The 21,610-nt window shown below is 37.4% G+C and overlaps 1 protein-coding gene across 2 annotated transcripts in view; it reads left to right on the plus strand.

Annotated features, from left to right (window-relative positions):
* Window positions 1–21,610, plus strand: part of TRIO (trio Rho guanine nucleotide exchange factor) — a 244,694-nt gene that overhangs the window by 82,763 nt on the left and 140,321 nt on the right. For both annotated transcript variants that reach the window (XM_084227033.1, XM_084227034.1), the window contains exons 6-9: window positions 28–150; window positions 8,147–8,338; window positions 11,618–11,749; window positions 15,681–15,911. In XM_084227033.1, coding sequence (XP_084083159.1) covers window positions 28–150; window positions 8,147–8,338; window positions 11,618–11,749; window positions 15,681–15,911 — 678 coding nt within the window. The remainder of the gene's footprint in view (window positions 1–27; window positions 151–8,146; window positions 8,339–11,617; window positions 11,750–15,680; window positions 15,912–21,610) is intronic.

Genomic DNA, 21,610 nt, shown 5'->3' on the forward strand with positions numbered 1-21,610 from the left:
TCTTCTTTCCTTAATATTTTCGTGTAGATGTTTGACTGGATCACACACAACAAAGGTCTGTTTCTGAACAGCTACACGGAGATTGGAACCAGCCACCCCCACGCGATGGAACTTCAGACACAGCACAATCACTTTGCCATGAACTGCATGGTAAGAACAGGCCTCCCTGCACAGACGTGCTGGCTGTTTGTTCTCTGTTCAGGCAGAACTTGGAAGTGCATAAACACAGATCATTCCTTCTTTGCAAGTAGTGGAATTTTGAGCAGTGAGGTTATAAAACACAATGGAGGAAAATAAAAGGTGGTCAGGTACAGAGGAACTGCGATAAAGCAACAAAATTGTTTTGACAAATGGCAGTGTTCAGCATGGTCTCAGCACCTCTCAAATATAAGTGTCCAAGCTTCTAGAACCTGGGATGTGTCTTTGAGTACTACCTTGGGTCTTGTAGAAAATTTCAAGGAATCATGTGTAATACAGATTTTAGCTCTCCATTCTGAAAGAAATAGCTCTCAGGACCTTCTGAAGATATTTTAACTCAGACAAAAAGTTCTGAGAAGTAACTGAGCCTGGTGTAATAATTCTCCATGTTTCAAGATGATACTTCTCATTTTCGGCGCAGCAGAATGGAGCTAAGACAATTTTTTTTGTTAAATATGATCAGTAGGCTATTAAAAAAAATTTGGATTTTAACTGGCAATAAGTGAAAGATAATTACTTTCATTTCATGAATTGCTGTTTGAACATGGGAACAAAATTCTGAAGTTCGTTTTAGATCCTTAACACATTGTAGGTGTTTAAATAACCTTGGGAGTCTGGGCCTAAGTCCAGTTCCTGTTTGTTAGATCAATGCAGGAAGAACACTACCAGTCTTGTTACAAATTAACATTCTTGGCAGTCGAAAGATGGGAATTGAATTAAAGTATGGTTGAAATAATGAACTCTTGCAAGAGGGTTTTTCTGTAGAACAGGAAAGTGGCAAAATAAACTTACCTAGGTTATGTGTCTTGCAGAAGTATTGGAAGGACTAGTAAGGCAGCTCTTGTGTATGGTGTAGCTGGAGGTAGGACAATAGGAAACACTATTAGAGCAGGCACATTTTCTTCTTCTGCAGCTCAGGTCTGTTTCCAAAGGCTTAAAAAAATTAAAATCAATATGAACTTTCTGAAAAGAGTAAAGCAAATGCAACATCATATATGGTTTTGACCATTAGGTTTGACTCAAAGCATGGGGAATTGCTGCCTTATGGAGCACCTTGTTGTTGTTCTTCACTGCTCTGCATATGAAGTAGAGCAGAAAGAAACAAAAGATGACAGTAGGTGTCATTGACATGAGATGGCTTTTGGAACTTAGTAATTTTTAGTGGCCTTCCACACAAATCTTGGAGTTGCATTCTAAAGGTTAAATTCTTCCGTAAGCCTGTCCTCATATTAGTCACTGTTGTAGTCTTTTCTTCAAACTGGGTGACTTTTTTATTAGTTTTCCTTCTTTTAGACTGTTCAGATGCTATCAACAGAAGGAAGCACTTGAGCAATGCAGCATAATCCTTTCTGCTCTGTGTTTGCTATTAGTCTTTTCCTGTTAATCTCTCCTTTGCCTTTAGTTGTCAAATGCATTAATTACAGGGGATTTTTTCTCAGCCTGTAAAATGTTTTCTTAAAACTGACAAGAAGCAGCTTAAATTTGGGGTAAAATAAGCTATCAGAACATTCAAAAAGGTAAAAACAAACTGCATTTTTTTCTGTAGCATAGCCCCCCTAGCAGGGGTTCTCTGCAATGGAATAGGAAAATGTAAGTTCAGTGTGATTGGTCCCTGGTTTTGATTTAAGCAGCACTCAGATTATCTGGGTTTTATTTGGTTAAATGGCAAAAGCCTTTCATATAGATTAAGGGCAAAGATTAAACTGAATGTGACATAAAAAATGACGTGAACTGATTGAATTTTGGCAGGTCTTATTTTTCATTAGCTTTCAACTGGAAAAATGTGGGGCAGTCTTAACTCCTGCAACCACATTCAGCTTCTCCCTGACCACTGTCCACATATGCTACGTGCTTAACAAGTTGCTGTTTGTTCACTCTTCCTGTCAGTGTAACTCAGTAACCAAAGTGGATTTAAGGTGTCTTGTGTGAGTACTTTAACACCAGAAGTGAAATTTAACTTTTCACATGGCCTATCTGCAGCCATGTGAAGTGATTCATTTGGATGGAATAGAGGGAGGGAGAAAGACAGCTATGTATAAGCTTTATTTATTGCAGGAGATTTTTAAGGCTTTTCATTGTGTCCCTAATTGGACCTTAATAGATCTTACTTTCTAGTCAGTTTTCTTAGGCTCACTTGAGGTAGGAAAGAACTGTTCGACAGATAAATGCTCCCCAAGCAGCTAAATGCAACTGCTTGCCCTTGCTCATAGTTTAACTCTGATAATTGATGTTGCAGCTGCTTTTCCCAACACATTGTTGTTGTTGCAGGGCACATGCTCCCCTCCACAGCAGGTGCCACCCTCTGTCAATAGCTGAGTCTCTCGTGTCCCCTTCCTCCCCAAGCAGCAGTTTATTTCCAAGAGGTGGAGGGCAACTTCTGCAGCTGCTTATGCCAAACTTGGCTGAGAAAGAGTGACAACCTTTGGGTGAGATGCCAACATTTTGATCTGGTCTTCCAGTCTGAAGCAAGCCACCTGGATGTAAACCATTGTGAAAGCTACTATTTCCTGTCATGAAAAAGAGATAGTTACATCAAGGACAAAGAGGATTTGCTGAACTTTTTTTAAAAAAATTTCTTGTAATGGCTTTGTGCCATTTTTAGAATGTTGGTTTTCAGTAAGAACACAAAATAGTTGGAAGTGTAAACCCAATGCTATAAAACAAAAAGGTGAAGAATACATCCAGGGAGGAGATTTAACTTTACTTTCACCAGTTTCATTAGCAAGTGGAATATCTAGGAACCTTATGTATTCATATGGTTGCACTTTTCAAGGTAACAGGAATAAGTTCATGCAAATCTTAAGCTATTACACAGACTGGTTCCCACTGCAATAAACCTGTCTCAGAGAAAATCTGGATAGGTGTAGTGCTGTGCATTAAAGAGGTTACTGTGGATTAACACACAGGTTGATGTGGCTAAAGGAGCTAATGACTGAAGGATAATTCCCATGTAGGAAGGCTAGGTATGTGACTTCCTGTCATTGAGAAGCTGTGCCACTGATAGAAGTCAAGGCCATCTCTTTATAGGGCAAGTAGATCCCACGTTCCATAACTGTAGGGAAAAACAACATTTCAGTGATTCTGCTCACTGAAAATGCGGATGGATTTTCAGTACAATTTTAAAGGCCTGCTTTCAGCAACAGTAAATTGCTGTTGTCAAGTCCTGAGATTTATTTGAGTTAAGCAATACTCAGTTTCAGCTTGACGTTCCTATTTGGGTGACTAAACCAATGCTTCACTTCTCAAAACAAGTTTTTAGTACCTTTTAAGGGAGAAACTTTCAAATAAGGCATCATAGGAGTTACAAGTACAAAAATTATGTATTGAGTTTTTAAATGGCAAGAATAAAGTACCCATGATTATATGATTAGTCTGTCTTGCATGGAAGAGTGGAAAAGACTGATTATGTGTCTGTCCACTCTTTTTCCTGCCATTTTCTATACATCTGCTGAGACACAAGCAAGACAAGAAGTCATGTGAAATATGGGTAAGGAGGAGGATGTTGTCTGCTTGAACATTTTCTGCTCTTTTTGTTAGATTAGATGGCCTTGCTTTCATTACAGTTTAACTGTGCCTCTCCTTGCACTGAGGAGAGTTAAAATGCTTGAAGAGTGATGCAGGCTAAATGCAACTTTGTTTGGAGAAAGCTGACACATGCTGCTATTAAAGGATGTGCTATGACTGCTTCTTGTCTCAGTGTTGATAGGACCATGAGTAGAAGTTACATTTATTAAATATAATCCAAAAACTCCTATCTCAATTGTAGGTGTATTGCTAAGTTGATTAATTTTCTCAGAACAGGCTGTTTGCATGCACTAAGCCATTTTATCAAGGTAGTAATCAAATCCTGAATGCTATCCAAAAAGAGAGTGTCAGAGATGAGCACCGGTGAGAGCTTTGGGATGTTAAAAGAAAAGTATGAGCACAACAATTGAATATCCCTCGATTTGCAGAGTTAAAAAGATGTCTTGCGCAAATCCAGGCACAGGGATTGGTACAATGAAAACATGAAGAAAGTCAGGTGAGGTAAAATCACCTTAGCTTAGAGGTAGTGTAATTTTTTCCTCCTCCTTTGTACCGCTGACATATTTCACCCCTGAGAGTCTTTTTGCTTTAAATATGTGTTTTTGTAACCATACAGATTTGTCTCTTGAGACAGACTAGAGCACCATGTGAATTCTAGACTGCCCTTGGGTCTCAGGATTTGGGCAAATGAGAGCAAGACCACAGGTGTATATCCCTGAGAGCATCTTTATGGTGCCTGAACAGTTAACACTTAGACACAATGTCTGGATGCCACCAGCCTGAGAGTAGACTGAAAAGGTAAAATGAGTTCAGGCTATTTTCAGCTTCTGAGGAGCACTCCAAAGTCAGCAAGACTAAATAGAACAGGCTAACTGTGCAATCCTTAAGAGGGAAGGAACAAGTAAACAGATTTTAAAAAGCAGTCAGTTACTGAGGTGTTAATACAGCAACAAGTACATTCATGTTAATGAATCACAAACTAAGGGAACAGACAGCGGTGTTACTGGAAAGAAGCAAATCTTATTTCACTCTTGGTACTTATTAGAGTGGCTGAACTTCAGATTTGTAAAGAAAATGCTCTGATTCAGTTGGTCCTACTAGAGAACTAGGTCCAGTTTAGAGCGCCATACTTAGTGCTGTAATGGGAAACATATACATGAAAGTGATGTGGCTGTAGGGAGAGTTTGAAGGCAGGGGAATTTACTATGATTAAGTAAAAGTGAGTGAAAAGTAAAGAAGGAAGGAAACTAACGCTGGTGTTGGACTATATAGTCTTGCAGTAAGATTTTTCAGGTCCACTGTAAAAAAATGTAGGAAAGAATTTAGATATTTGAAGAAAGCTAGAGTGAAATTATATTGCACGTGTTCGAGTGCTGGTAGCAGTGTTTAAATGGTTACCCATGGATATTTAGAGGATCCTTGTAGTTGAAGAACACGTTAAACACTTTCCTTAATTGCAGCTTGGCTGTTGCCAAGTTTATAGTTTTTCAAGGAATAGATCAGGTTTTACCTTAGTTGTCCCACATCTCTCATTGGTAAACTTTGTATTCCCAAACTCACAGTTTTACTCTTGCTTCAAAAATAAGACTAGAAGAAATGTTAGAAAACATGTAAATTATTAAACAGATGTTAATTGATGCATTAATACTCCACCTTGTTTTGGTAGTCATTTGTGTGTGAGGTGGCAGATGATTTGAAAAGGCCATTGTTAAATTGATTGTATCACAGTAAAATAGTTCAAGCTCACTACAATCTATATAGAGCTTCCACTTACGATGTTTATGGACCATGTCAGTGAGTTTGATGTCATTTAGAACTGAATGCATAATACTCTCTGTGTCAGAAAACTGCTGTTGGAAATCTTGGAGCTAAACAAACATTTTCTAAACAGGTCTGGGAAAATCAGGAAATAAAATGAAACCTTCAGGTCACCTGCCAGCTTTATTTTGTGTGAGTGTGACATAAGTTCAGTTAGCTGATAGGCTGTCACCTTTGTTTTCCCTGTGTGCTTGCCTTTCAGGCATGCACCAAAGAATGACACAGCGCAGTTAGGCTACTAATCTGTACTGCTTTGCTGAGCAATACCTTTTTTTATTTGTATACTCTCTTAAGAGGAAAAATCTGCAATGAGGAGCTTTCCAGATATCATAAGGTCTCTTTTCCACTTCTGGCTAAAGAGCATTTTAGAGAAATCATGCTAAGTACATTTGTATCCTTACTAAACACTTTATAATGCAGTTATAAGTGTTATAAGTTATAGTTGTTATCTTTTAAGTCTTGTTACAATAATTATGTGTGTAACACAATTTAAGAAATGCAATATCACTTTACCCTTTCACCTTTGAGGCAGTTGATACACATGCAGAAGCTGCTGGTGGTGTAAAAGAAGTCACTAAATAGGACTGTATCAGTTATTGTGTCCTAGCTGTTGCTTCCTTAACTAAAACCGGGTTGTAAATGCATACAATAAATAAGATACCAGTCTCTGGTAAATGAGCAACAGCTCACTTGTAACAGTGTTTCTTATCTCTCAAGCAGCCTGCAAAATATGCAGTAGTCTTACAATAATGACGCTGGAATTGCCTGTCCTTGTAGGAAATGGAACAAAATTTTTTGACCTTCAAGGGTCAATTAAAGACAGTCTGATTGTAGTGAGTTGCTATTAGAGATTCTTTTCCTCCTTAACTAAATCTATTTCATTTGGGTCATGGCATTCTAAAATAGTGACACTTAAAACTTTGGTAGATATATCATGTGGTGAGGTAAAAGGTTTAGATTATTGTAAGGGTGGGTTTTTTTGTTGTTGTTGTTGTTGTTTTTGAGGCAAGGAATGTGGTGTACATAGCTTGGACAGCGTTCAACTTGTCAGCATTTTAATTCATATTCATACTGCTATAGGCTGTATTCGTCCAGACGTGTGAAGCCTGATTGCCATGGGAAAAAGAGTCCGTATTAACCACAGCTCAGTTTCAATTTGTTTTTCTTCATGTTTATAGTGCCATGTCCTTCATTTTTAACTGCTGTTTCAGAATTTCCAAAATGGCTTTATTATGTTACAGAAAGAGTTCAAATGGCAGTCTGCTATAGTCTTTATTCTTTTCTCTGTTGGCACTTGTTTCTTTTCACAACTGTAAAGACCATCTAAGGGCTTTCTGTTTATTTGGCAGTCTTGCATTTATGCTACATACACTTTTAATAGGCCTAAATGCTCTCCAGTCTTTTAAAATTTATTGGAAATAGCAGATTTATACTCTGCCGGTTGTTTGGCAGTGTTTAAAAAGCAGAGCATAGATGTGTGGGGTAACATAAAAAACTAAGAGGTAGTATTGTGCAGAAAGGAAAGAGAGCCAACATGACACCGCTGTGCTCAGTTAATTGAGCAGACCAGCTTGGGCTGTAGGCTGTGTCAGGTCTGCTGCTGCTTACATACATGCATACAGTTTGCCATCAATAAGGACCTGTCCTAATTGCTACTCAGATGAGTCTGGATAGTGACGCCTGGAGGAGCTGTAACACTTGCTCCAGCCAGTCAGTGTCAAGCTCTGGGCAATGGCTGGGTTCCAGCAGGTCATGGTTCCACCTGATTTGCTCAGTGTCTGGTGGTTGGACTAGGTCATCTCCAAACTCAACAATCCTGTGACTCTAGGAACTTTATTCTAGATGTCTGCCCAATTTAAAGAAAGAGTCAACTCCATATTACACTCTGAAAAGAGTTACTCTGAAAGTTTTTGGTGGCATAGTCATTCTTCTTTTACTTCACAGGAATCAGAAACTCTTGACTGAAATTAGACTAAGAGCCATCAATGACTAATACCAGAATGCTAGAGAATACTTCTATACTTCTGATCTTGGATTTTATTTTTCTAATTTTGAGTGCTAGTTCTGAGGCAGTATAACGGCAAGAAAATAAAATGTAAAACTGTTAAACTTCTTGTAGCTCCGAATTCTTTATTTTGTTTCTTTAAAAGTTACTTTTGAAGTTGATGTAAAGGTTCACAGATGTTGCACACTTGCGTATTGTGGATAGATCAAGAGCTTGGTAATGATACTTCAGTTTTCCTATGTTGTGTGTGTCTGAATATCTTGTTGACTTGAATGTCTGTAAACATTTTTATTGAGGTTGTTGTAAAATATGGTTATTTCTTCCTCTTTATTGTAATAATGTGTCTTCATGTAATAGAAATTGGCTTAAGCTGATTGTTAACATGAGTTTTAGACTGATTATTTAGTCATCATTCTCACTTGTCAGTTATGGATAGACTGCTACATTATACACCTAGATTGCGAAGTTTGGCATGCATAAGATTGCCAAATAAAACCAGATTGCTGATCAGTACTGTAATAAAGTAGAACTTTTTAGGAATATACTTCTGTATTTATTTGGTCTGCTGACTTGCCCTAATCTTCTCCTCCTTCTCCACAGAATGTGTATGTAAACATAAGCCGCATCATGTCAGTAGCAAGCCGCCTGATCGAGTCTGGCCATTACGCTTCGCAGCAAATCAAACAGATTGCCAGTCAGCTGGAACAGGAATGGAAGGCATTTGCTGCAGCCTTGGAAGAACGTAGCACGTTACTCGACATGTCCTCCATCTTCCATCAAAAAGCCGAACAGGTTAGTAAATGGGGAGGGCATCAACAAAAGTTTATGTGCTGGAATGGGGAGTTGTGCACTTTGCTTTTGCTTTGGACAAAAGTGCAAAAAGCAATTGAAAAGGTTGACAAGAAAGCCAGAATATTTATTTCTGCCAATTTCAATACTCAAACAAAACTTTGTTCTCCTCAGTTTAGCCCATTGGCCTTAAAGTTTCCACGGCTTTGCCTACATCAGTGCAAGATAAAACAACCAAATTAGCTATATGAGTCAAAATGAAGCGGACTGAAATGCTTAAGTATATAAGGCTTTTAAGTATCTATATAATGCCTTTCCTAAATCTAGAAGCTGTCACTTCTTCTGTTGTCCTCACCATTCCACTCTCATCAGTCCTTGAGTGTCAAGATTTAACTTGTGGTAATTGCTTCTAGAAAGCATAAGTTGAAGTGGCCTGAAAGTTGAGAAGTTAATTAACTGCCATCTGAAATTGTGGTGGGAGATGTTTACTTAGTATTCCATAGGAGATTCCTCCTATGCTAAGAAAACATTTTAGCTTTAGGCCCATACCAATTATTTTAATTAAGTCATTAACCATGTGTAACTGCCAGAGAAGAGGTATATGTAGGGGAAATAGGAATAAATATCCCCAAGTTGTTAATATTAATGGCAAAAGAATGTTTTGCCCTCAAGGGAGTTCAGTTCTGAAGGAGTTGCTGTGTGTGCGCAGTTGAGTCACCTGCTGATCTTGTGGAGTGTCTGCTCTGTGCATCCCTGGTGTGTTTGGAGAGCAGAGGTTCTTGGATGGGTAGGGCTGATGTGCTGTATGTAGATACTTTTCTTTCATTTTGCCTTGCTAAATTATATCCAAGGAAAGGTCTCATGTCTGATATAACTTTAATTTGGAATGAATGAAGGAAGCATTTGGGTGCTGGAAACTTCAGAAACAGAGCGAGGTGGTACAGTTGATTTTAGGATATTTTTCCCTGATTTCTACTACACGATATTTAGCTGGATAAATATCTAGACGTTAGATATCAGAATGTATTAAGATGCAAATACACGTTGCTTTTCATTATGTTAGTGGTGACATTGGCCTAATGTCCTTAGACTAATATAAAAATGATGCCACTATAACAAGTCCTTTCAGCAGGTTTTACAGAAAAGCTACATAAAAATGAGATTAAAGAATTGTCTTCTGATAGAAAAGTCAGCAGTCAGCTTGCAGCTTTTGATAGATGCAGTTCAGTACCTTGTCAATGTTGATACTTTTCTGATTACTTGGGACATTTGGGTTTGCATTTAAGCACTTTAAGCCATACATGTAGGAGAGAGAATAATGAAATGTGAGCAGGTAGGTATACCTTGTCTCAAATGTGGTCATTTTTCATAACAAAAATAATAAATTATGCTCATCAGAAGTCAAAGAACTAGATTTTTTGTGCAGTTGTGTGCTGGGCAACTATAGCAAGGGGTCAGTGTTACCTTCTTTACTACTAAATATAAGTGTAAACAGGAGGAAAGATAAAAATGAGTGAAAATAGTGCAGCATGTGCTGGGATTAATTTACTTTTAATTGCTCCTTCTGCAGTTTTCATTTTATGATTAGCTGCAATGGATTGCCCTAGTTGATTTGTAAGATACCTGCCTGTGATATATTAGCTGTTTCATTAACAGTGGAGAGCATGTTCAAGGAAAGAGGGTTTGGAATGTGAGGAATGACCCCTTTAGAGACTGGTGAGGCTTGACCTACATAAAAAGATGAAAATATAAGCAGCCCAAAAAAAACCCACACCCTTCTTGAATGTATGTGTTCTCTTGCAAGTGACAGGTAAGTGTTGCTGCCTACTGTCAGGCACAGTGAAGACTGTACCAGCTATCAGGGCCTGCTCACTGGTGCACATGGAGCTTCTGTTAACGTTCAGTGCTTAACCTTACAGATTTTTTAAACTGGCCCTCAATGAGAATTCAAGAAGTATTTTAGAGCTACGTACTCCATCACCCTTCTGCCCAGCTGTCAAACAATAGAAGAGTACCAGAATCTATGATCTATGAATTCGCTTTTCCTCAAAAGACTCCTTATGTTCCAAGAATTAAGATATGTATGATGAAATAAAAGGCTTGGTCTCATAACTTTTGAGTCTTGAACTTGACATGAATAGAGAAAATTTACTTTACAGAGCTCACATATGCTTGGCTGTACTAGGTTATCAACTATGAAAACTCCTAGAAGAACAGGTTGTTTTTTCCTCTTTCCCTTCCTCGCATAACAGGGGTATAAAATTCATGCCCCCTAGCTGCAAAAAAGTAAATTGGCAGAACTTCTGCTGTGCATATAGCTGTGATGGCAATTTCTTGTCTGTCAAGACACCTTAGCTTCAGAGATAACTTAAGTTGTCTGCAGAAGAGATTTCTGTTGCAGTATCCTTAATTTCCCCTGAAAGGTTTGACTCGAGCAGCTATGCTGATATAGCTGTGTGCTCAAAGTTCAATGCTAGTCCTAAGAGACCTCCACTTAAGTTGTAAATCCCTTACATGCTTGCTGCTGTAGTAGCTTGCCAAATGGATTTAGTGCTTCTCTGCACGTAGAAGTTAGTTCTTTGGGGACTGAGGTGTGAATTTGCTGTGCCCTGACACTGCTTTGCTTCCTTGATAACCTCTTTCCAGCAAAAGACAGCTATGGAGTGTTTCAGTGAATGGTTCACCAGTAATTTTTTGTGTGCATGTGCAAAGTAACATGGTTTTCTCTGAAGATTAAAAAGAGGTGAGGTGATAAACCTCATGATACCATAAGTATCTGCACAGGGAGCTGATGGGTAAAAACCAAGGGTCTGGACTTGAAAGCTGTAGCATGTTTTACTTCCTTGTGTAAACAAGACCTTAGCTGGCTTTTGTGTTTCTGAAATGGCAGGTGCAGGGTGAAGGAAACTACTTCTTAGCTGCAAAGTCAAGAAAAGGAGCAAGAGTAAACTTAAAGCATCAATATTGCCAACAGTTAAATTGGTTCTAAAGACTGCCAACATACAGCTAAGCCTGCCTGTCTCCCTAACAGCTCAGAGTTTCAGACGCCTAAATGCACAAGTTTCAGATACCCAAAAGCAGAAGTATAGTCAGACTTGAATATTTCTTTCTATTCTGATATAAATTTATGGTTCTTTCAGACAGAAATACGGTAAAGACTTTTTGCTTAAAAGAAGTCTTTTCAGTGTCTGTCATGCAGATGGATGTCCTTTTGTATATTACTGTCATGTGTGTACTTAATGGTAGAACCCAAAATCAAAGTCAAATGTTTCTTTGTTGCAGTACATGAGCAATGTGGACTCATGGTGTAAAGCCTGTGGTGAGGTGGAGCTTCCCTCAGAGCTGCAAGATTTAGAAGATGCTATCCATCATCATCAAGGGATATATGAGCACATTACTTTGGCTTACTCTGAGGTCAGTGTTTTGTTTGTTCCCTTAGGTAAAATTGTGTCGTGTTAAGTTTGGATCATAATTCAGTAGCATTTGTTGCATTAGGAGTTAGTTGGAAATTCAAGTGCTGAACTTCTTTTTAAATTTTATGTACTGGATTTTGCTATTGTTGTTCAAAAGTGAAGTGTTAAAGTCGTCCCTGTAACCTTGGGAAAGAAATTAAAAGAACAGGTTTAAGAAATTAAAAGGATAGATTTAACCATATGTGGTACAAACAACCCTTGGAGCACTAAAGTACTAAATATGTTTTAATTTGCATTTCCATGTTACCGCCTTTTAATAGCAGTGGGATACTATTGTTTAGGCATTCACTTGAAGGGAAGTTAGTTGGGCATTCTTTGGGAAGGTATTCTGTTGGCATGGATTTAAGTGTATTTTGAAAATCCATCTCTGAAATTGCCTCACAAAGAAACTTAACTATTATGTTACCTGAGAAGCCAGAAGGTAATGCACTTAGTCTCATCAACCTCACAGACACTCAAATGAGCTAGGATTCCTATGTAATCAGCATTTGTAAGATTAGCATAACCTATGCTGGTGCTCTAGTCTTGGACTCAGCACACACTATTGTCACTATTTCTAGTAGCTGTATTTACAACTTAAGATAAAGTGCTTGTTCTGAAGGTGGTCTATGGTGTTCTGTTGTGTGTTACTTAGCAGAAATCAAATCAGCATTCACTATTATTAGCTAACAGGTATTTTCTGCATTTCCTGTTTTACTTGCCCTTCCTTCTTCTGTCAGGGTTGTTGTGTCAGTTTGGGTAAAGCTGTTTTTGCTGTTCAATTGGACTGGTGTTGTTCTGGATTAAATACAGTAGTTTTGTACTGAAATTCCGTATTTGGTTAAATCATGGTAAAAATGATCAGTGGACGCAGCTTAGGCCACGGCTTACACCTGTCTTTAAAAGGAGGTCATGTGGGTTTGAATTAATGCTTGTGATTTATACATTACATTAAAGTTAAAACTACTTTCTAATGAACCAACTTTATTATAGGAAGCTGAATCCTAAGTCAGGTCACATTTCATTTAGCAGTAAGGGAGGGTGAGATTAGTGCTGATCATCCGTCCTATTGTTAGTGTATCAAAACTGGGGTTTATGAATACTTGCCAACTTAGGGCCTGCATAAACTTTCTGACCTTGAATTAGATGGCCAGGGTTCATGAATTCTTGTTCTTATGTGTAAAGTACACATTGATATCCCTGTTCTCGCTCTGTGACACGCTGCTGTGTCAACTAATGAGATACTATCACACCTGACAATACTTGCAATTTTACTTAGACATAACTCTTTTAACTCATTCTTGAAAGCATGTTTTGTAGTAATGTTTCTTGTCTTCATTACAAACTTTGATCATTGGGAGGGACAGAGACATAGCATGATTGTAACAGATTTATGTGGAGAGGCAGTGTGGGATGAATGCTTCATGAGAGTGCAGCAAGGAGAAGGAAAGCTGGATTTCTCTAGAATAATGACAATAAAAGGCTGAAGTTGAATTTTTTCTAGTTGGTTCTGTTTGGTTTGAGTTGGTTTTATGTCAGTTCTTAGTTTTTTGTCAGGGATGTGACTGGATGAGCCTGCTGTTAAGTGTAAATAAGTACTGTGGATTAGCATGTTAAATAATGTTTGCTTGCTGGTGATGCATAATGAAAATAAATTAGACTGGTAGATTATAGGATTGCTTTGGGACCTACCTTGAAAATTTATTTAGGATTTCAAAGCTGTAGCTTTTGACTTTGGGATAGCTAGATATTTTAACAAAATCTTCACTGGTACTGCTCAAAGGAAGAAAAGAGCACTAAGTGCCTTTCTTTTGATATCTGGTCATTACTTTTCCCTATCTGGTAAAAAACCAGTTTTGTCTTTAGCAACCAGAATTGGTGCAGAAGTAGTAACTGTATGTGTATGTACAACTTGTGTTCCTCATTTGGGCAGAAGGTTTTATTTTGCATTTTTCAAACGTGCATTCCTTTTTGAAGATTGATGGAGGCGTCTTTCTGTGTCAGGATATTACAGCACTATTGCTTATCATTATTAGATGTATGACTTCATTTCTGTTACAGTACGGAGCTCCTTTCATTTTGTGATGAATGAACAGTGGGGGAAGAGAGAGAGCAACACTGTGGGAATCACAACACTGTCATTCATTTTAGATTGCAATGTCTTGACAACACGGCTTGGTTGTAAGGTAGAAGATAGTAATTTTAAGAAAGTAAATGCTTTTAAGACTAGACAGTCTGATTTTACTGAGGTAATTACTGTATATTACTAGTAAAGCAACTTACAAGATGAGGCAACTGGTATGCCTGAAAATCCAACAGATGTGCCTTAAAGGAAGTTGTATATATAAATAAAGTTATGCATCTCACTGAAATCTTAAGGCAGCCATGCGCTAGGAAGGAAGAAAATTTTAGTGTATTAATTCCAAAGGAAAATCTGTGCAGTCATTTGTTTATAAAGCTAATAAACTAATTAGATCAAGAGATTGTCACAATTACTTTTTTTCACCTAGATTTTATGGACTCTGAATGGATAATTGAGTCCATTATCTTGAAATACCTGAAGGACTTACTAGATAATTCTTCTGGATATAGAAAAGAAAAAAATATCATTATAACTATGCTTTTTTTCTGCTGACCTGACTTTACTAGAGCTAATTTCAGAAGTGAGCATCATTCTCTGTGTTGATACTCATTGTTAAAATGAAAGAGCTTGAACTGAAACTGAGAAATATACTCCCTTGTAACCTAATTATCAGAAAAGAATTTTCATTTGGATCTGTTTGACTACTGAATAACAAATTTAAAATGTACCTTAGTAGACTTAGACTTAGTAAAAATTGTTGAAAGAGCCACTGGGGGAAGGCCTTGGCAAATTTGTTGTTTCTGACATGGTGTGGATTTGATGGATTCAGGCTATTGTTTATACTTGTGTCTTGCGGTTTCAGATGATTTTTGTTCCTACCTGCTAGATGAGCTATTAGAAAAGGTCTTTGCAGGTAGCTGAATGATTCTGAATTATAACAGCTCTCTGTGCTTCATGCTAAAAATGACAAAGTCAATAAAGTATTTTTAATGCTAAATGTTGATAGTGACCAGATAAGAGAGGATTATTGCTTTTTAATTAGCATGCAAGGTAAATCTGAATGTTTCTGCTGTGTTATAAATCAGAGGAGACAACAGTTAGAAATGACAAATGTTTCCTGTCAGTATCAGTAGTTAAACACATTTTGGAAAACAGTACCTTTCTGTGCTACATGGAGAGGGTTTTAAGTGATTTAATCAGAATTAAGTCTGCCATAACAGCAGTTTTCCCTCAGCTTACCAGTAACAGTAATAATTTAGAAGTTGTAAATCATGTCAGATTGAATCATGTACTAAGTTTTATATCTCTTGGTTTAAATGTATTTGTCAAATATTAAGCTACAGAAAGTAAGCTCCCTGTTCACCTTTACAGCGAATGAAGAGAGAGATGGTTTTGGAAGGATAATTCTGGATAAATGTTTAATTTTAGGTGTTTTGTTGACTAAGGAGAGTGATGAAGAAGTTAGATTCAACTAGTTTTTTTAAAAAAGCTCACAACAACAACAAAAAAACTCAAACCAAACAGAAAATCCTAACACTTTGAAGGAAAGTCATTCTTAAAGTAATGAAGAAATGGAAAGACAGGCTGTTATTTAGAAGAATGCTACTTGTTAAAATTATTTTAAAGAGAAAATAATTTTTTTCCTGTGACAGCTGCATGTAGATAATCGCTCCTGCAATAAAATGAGTCTTCATAATTGCTCCCTGAGTTCTTGAAGACATTCAGAACTGGGAGAAGGGGTGGGGTACAAAGTAGTAGCCCAACAAGCTTTTGGCAAGACATGTAATTCTTCATCCTTTCTGGTGGTCAGGTGAGCCAAGATGGGAAGTCACTCCTTGATAAACTTCAAAGACCTTTGACTCCTGGGAGTTCTGATTCCCTCACTGCATCTGCCAACTACTCCAAAGCAGTTCATCATGTCCTGGATGTCATCCATGAAGTGCTGCATCACCAGCGCCAACTGGAAAATATCTGGCAGCATCGAAAGGTCCGCTTGCACCAGCGGCTTCAGCTCTGCGTTTTTCAGCAGGATGTTCAGCAGGTAAGTTTTATTTCACTTTGTCTAAATGCCTTTGTATTCTGTCAGCCTGATTGCACTGACAGGTGAGTTTTGACTGCTAATTCCATGGTTTTTTGTACAACAAGTGAATAGTTGCATGGGATTGACTGAATGATACCAAGTTCTGTGTATTATCAGAACTTGGCTATTGGCTATTAGGGATAACAGTTATAGTTGAAAGTCAGTTCTACTTCATATTTTTCTGATTTTAAATTAATTTATTTACTTTAGTCATATATGATGAAAAAGATTTTTAATATAGACAGCTCTTCTGGGTTTGTGCTGGAAGCTGACATTCACATTCTAGGTAAAATTCTGGACTCGAAGTGTCAAAAAGGCTTCTTGTTGTAACATGCAAAAAATTAATAGTGTTATTCTGTAAAATTTTGGTTTTAAATCCTCAGTGATACTTAATTGACTTAATAGTGTTTCTTTAAAACCTGAGAGTTGTTGTCATAAAAATTATAAAAATTACAATTTAAAAAATTTTAATAATTGTAATTATAAAAATTACAGATGAGATTACCCTCTGATAGTAACACTGTTTTTGAATTAATTGTTATTAGCTACTATTTTTTTATTATACAGATATGACAATATCTGTAAAAGTTAGTGGTTACATACAGGTGTTAGTATCTCTGACATACATTTGTGTTTTGAAAGTAAAACAACATAAAATTCCTTGGTTGATGGATTTCCTTGGTTGATGGATTTTTTTAAAAATAAGCATAAAATGTTGGCTTTGAACTTCAATTAACAGAGACATGAGTAATTTATCCTTTAAGAGCTCATCTTCATAAAAAAGTAAAGATGGCCAGTATTTGCTGAAGACGGTCTTCTGTTTCAGTGTAATAGTGTCCACAAATCACAACTTCTGAATGGAGCTTTTAGATAGATAGCAATAGTTCTGGTTAAGTTAATCTTTTTCCATCAGAATTAGTTGTGCTTTAAATTAAATTTCTTGTACTTTTCTGTTTCAAGAACGTACTGGATGTGAGCAGTTGGGAGTGAAATAACTGATTTTCATCATTTACATCATTTACAGTAGTTGAAAAAGGTAATTTAGGCAGATGATGGGGAGACTGAACAATCTTGATAACTGAACTTTCTTTGACATCTGGTGACTCTCTTCATATAATTAAAGAAAATAACTTAAATACTTAGGCAGTAAATTATGTAAAATCTTCAAAACTTTATTACTTTTTTTTTATCTAAAAAGAAGCATACATTGAAAGGCAGGCTGTTATCCAGATTGTCAATGCTGAGATGTGACAAAGGATGTAGAAAGGCATGAAAAGTATTAGCTGACAAAAAAAGTAAAAGAAAGCAGAGGGAATGATATGAATGGTCAGCAAGGGCACAGAGAACAGAAGATTCCATTCATTATGCCATTGTCTAAATCCTTGAGGCTCTCCATGATGATTACACCATAAGTAGTGGCTAGTAAGAAGGGTCCAGTGCTGGTACTTGCATGAGTAGTCAGTGAAGGGCCAACTCAGAATATATTCTGGTTCTGTGATGAGGCACAGCCCACAAATGAATCACATCTTAAACTGAAAAGACTTCGTAAGAAATCTTCAGAAACTGAAATCAACACAATAGTTTGATTCTCAGGGAAAAATGTAGGTCCTCTCAGCAGTCTGGTGCCAACAAGTACGGATTTGGATGGTAGAACTTCCTCCTCTAGTTTGAATTCAGTTCGACTAGGACCTACTTAGGCAATCTAGGCCAAGGGGTCTCCTGAGGTAATTTGCCAGGTGCATAATTCAAGTTTCAGGCCCGTAGGCCAGGCTTTAGGCAATTTATTTCCTGGGGGAAGGTGTTCATTAAATGCTGCAGAGAGTGTTACTGTACTGCTTCTACTCTTTGCCTTTAATATTTTGTGAGTCCTAAAATGCTTGTAGGAAATTTTCATTTTCTGCTCCATCCTAAATCATGGCTGTTAGTGTGGAGGAGTTAGCTCTCAGACTGCTTTGTTCTTTGGGGTTGGCAAATAACCCATCATTAGACTCAAGTCATTGTGGAGTCACCACCAGGTTCTTCAGCAAGATGCTGGATTTTCCTTCTCTGTATTGGGCTCATCAGCCTTTGGAACTGCTGCATTTAAGATGAAGTAGTCACAGATTTGAAAACAACATAATGGACAGCTTTACATATTTTTATAACTTCCAGTATCAGGAATGTGCTATCCAAATCACGAATGTGGATTGTGAGTACACCAGAAGTTTTCAGTATGAACCAGTTGCCTGGTTGAGATCAACATTGAAAATGTTGATCTACATTGACTTATTATTCAGCGCATACCTTGCTTACTGGTTGGAGAAATTTCTTCCATCCTGTTTATGCCTGTGGTTTCTTTATATGTTTTGCAAGACAGACATTGAATTAAGGTAGCAAGAGATCCTCTTGACAGTTTGAAGCTGCAGCCTTGTGCCTAATGCATATCTTTATCAACCTAATGAAATTTCAAGCTAGATCTGTAGATCTTACTTGCTGTGTTCCTAAGCCCTTCCCTTAGTAATTACCACTGTCAGAGATTGAGGTGTCCTTTGGTTTATCTCTGTAATGACTGTTAATTACTGAGATGTTGCATGTGGAAGTAGAGCTCCTTATGTTGCTTTAACTTAACTTTACGGATATTGGGTGGTTTTGGCACTGCATTATGAATCACAGTGTGAATTGTGGTCACTGTTCCCTTTCACAATACAACTTTTCATACTGGGGTTTCAGTGCAGGTCAATCTGTGGGACAGTAACAATTCAACATCCATACCAGATAGATTAATCTAATAGACACGGCAGATGTCTTGGAGATTGTAGCTCCCTCAGCTTTGAAAATTTATCTGGGGGGGAAAAAGTGACCTCGAATCAAAAGATTCTTTTTTTTCTTGCAAAAAAAAAAAGCAAAACAACTTTATCAGATCATCCTAATTTATCTGAGCAATATTAGTTTTTCATTTGAATACTCATTAACACCATTCAATGCATGACATTACTCTGGTTTGAGGTCTTAGTTTAATTTATATCCGAGACAGTTCTGGAATGGTTTATGTAGAGCTCCAAAGCAACTTTCTTTCTGAAATACTTGAGTTTTTGTTTCCTCATTCTCTTTGTTCGAATGTTAAAAAAATCAAATAAGATTGATTGAGAAGCTAACATGAAATCATCTTTTAATTATTGTCAGTAAAGTTAAATGTGGTGGATTTTGGTTTTTTTCATATCAGAATAAGCTAAGTGTGGCTGGCTTCCACTGCTTATAGTTAGTTTGCACACAGTGGCAAGCAACCAAGAGCGTTGTAAGTGAATCTATAACTGTCCTTTAGCATGAGTCTGTGTCTTCCTCCTCCTCCCTCTGCTGGATTAATGAAATAACTCCGTTCATGGAAGTGTTAAGTGAGTGACAGAGTGGAGTTGGAAGAGGGAATTGCTCGTGTTGAGCTGGTACTTTGTCTTACTTCCACCTTAGAAAGCTCATTGGGTTTTTCTTCTGTCTTGCATGTTCTTGCACACTGGGAAACTTTTTCTAAATTAACAGAAATGTCGTGGTGGTATCTAGAGTACACCAAAAATCATCTGCTGATCTTTTGAAGCAAATAGTAAGGAAAGTAGTGCACAAAATAATGAAAATAGTAGATAAGAAGTGAATTACAGAAAATCTGAAATTTGAAATGTGAAAACATATGACAGTCTTAAACTGAATGGAATTCTGAGTTTGACTTTAGGTAGCAGAAACATGCTGGAAGATCTAATTCCCAGTTTGTATATTAACATCTAAAAAATGGATTTTTATTTTAATTTAAAAAAAAAGTCTGGCCACTGGCACTCAATTGTCTATGTAGCCTTCTATATGCTAGTAAAAGTATGATTTTATGTTTATAAATAAGCTTACAAGTTAATAAGCTTACAAGTAAATAATAGTCAGCCTCTCACCTAAGGAACAGAGCTGACTGATTCTGATGTGAAGCAATAAAGCAGACTTGGAACAGCAACATGTTCTGTTCTTCTAGGCCATGAAAGGTCAAAATTGTGCTTAAAGATAATGCTTCTGGTAGACTGATACTGCTGACACTTGTATGATCACAGTTTTGGTGCCTGAAAAACTCTTCTGATGGCTTGCAAGCCAGAAATTAGTAAAACACGCTGGTAGGAGGTGTTTTGAGGTTGGTTTTTTTTTGGGGGGGGGGGTGGGGTTTAGTTATTTTTGTTGTTATTATTGGGTGGGTGTTTTGATTTGGTTTGGCTTGGGTTTTTTTCCTAAAAATACATTTATTTGATCATAGTGAGTGTCTTTCTCCAATTTGGATAAATGCGATCTTGATCTGCCTGCCTCAAGACAGGTTACAGTCACTAGTTTCAGCCTTGACTAATGAAGGGCGGGCCATGAATGCTTGCTACTTGCTAGCATCAACATGATTTCACTGTGTGATTCCCATGTGGCTTTTGAAGGCGGTTCCAGTGTAAAATGGGACTTTTTTTGAGCGAGTATTTCCACATTTTAACTGTCCGAAGATCAGAAATGCAGATATTTCCATCTTCCCCTTCTGAATGCTATGTCAGCAGCAAGTAAGTAGAGATCAGAAAAGTGAACATATGCAAAGTCGGTAAAGGGGTGGGGGGTGAGGAATGGATAATAATCTGGGAAAGACTGGTAAAAATGAGCACATTGAATCTGCAAAAGATCAGGTTTACTTCTACAAGCAGCATATACCACATATTTTACAGCCATGAGCAATGATTTTGTTAAAAGAAAGCTGTCTTTCCATAGTAATTTCTTCTGTCATAAATTCTTTTGGGAGTTAGAAAAGTAAGCATTTTTCTAGATCCTGTGTTGGGCATAAGGATGGTTTTGCTGAGACTGCAGTAGAACTTAATTGCATCATTAAAGCAACTTGCTGCAGTGGAGGATGATACTATTCACCCTTCCACTGAAAAGTGTTGAACCTCTTAGACTCTACTTATGTATTACTTAAGTACCAGACTGAATTCCATTTGCTTTCAGTATTGGTAGAATAGTCCTTAGTGTCTCAGTAGGATGATTTCTGTAACTCTTACTTCTCCCAGGAAGAGGAAGAAAATGTGTAAGTTACTGAAAGGCTAATATCAGTGCCAGCTAATAGTATTGTCCTTTGATTGAAGTGGTATGAAAAGCACTTACTGATGGGAAGAGCCTAACTTGACTCTGCCTCTACATGCTGTAAAATTCCCAAGAGTGTTTCCTCAGTTTTTTTAAGAATCAAGGTATGAAGACTGAACACTAATGAGACGTGTATTCATACTGATTTCCCTTAGAGGCACTAATGTTTCTCTAGTGGAGTGGTTTATGTCATGATCTGTGTACTGGATTTCTATGACAATTTCTTCCCCTGAGAAGTTATTCAGCATTATTTGGAGCAAAAATCATTCTCCCTGGGCTGCTTTCTGCATTTCATCCCATGCTTTCTGGGACTGATTTTGCTGTTGATTTCATTTGTTAGCTTGTAACTGTTAGTAGTCTCCAGAGTTCAGTCTAATTATTTCATCCAAACATATCTCTTTTCAGCTCTTTTTATAATGGGAAAAGTAGTCTCCTTAAACTAGTCATAAGTATGGTAATAATAACTGAGTCTATGTTTAGCTCCTCACTCTTCTTTCTCTGATTGATACTTTACCTTGAAAGAAGAAAATGAAAACTTGCTTGACCTA

Source organism: Fringilla coelebs, assembly GCF_963513975.1.
Source record: "Fringilla coelebs genome assembly, chromosome: 1".
NCBI lineage: Eukaryota > Metazoa > Chordata > Aves > Passeriformes > Fringillidae > Fringilla > Fringilla coelebs.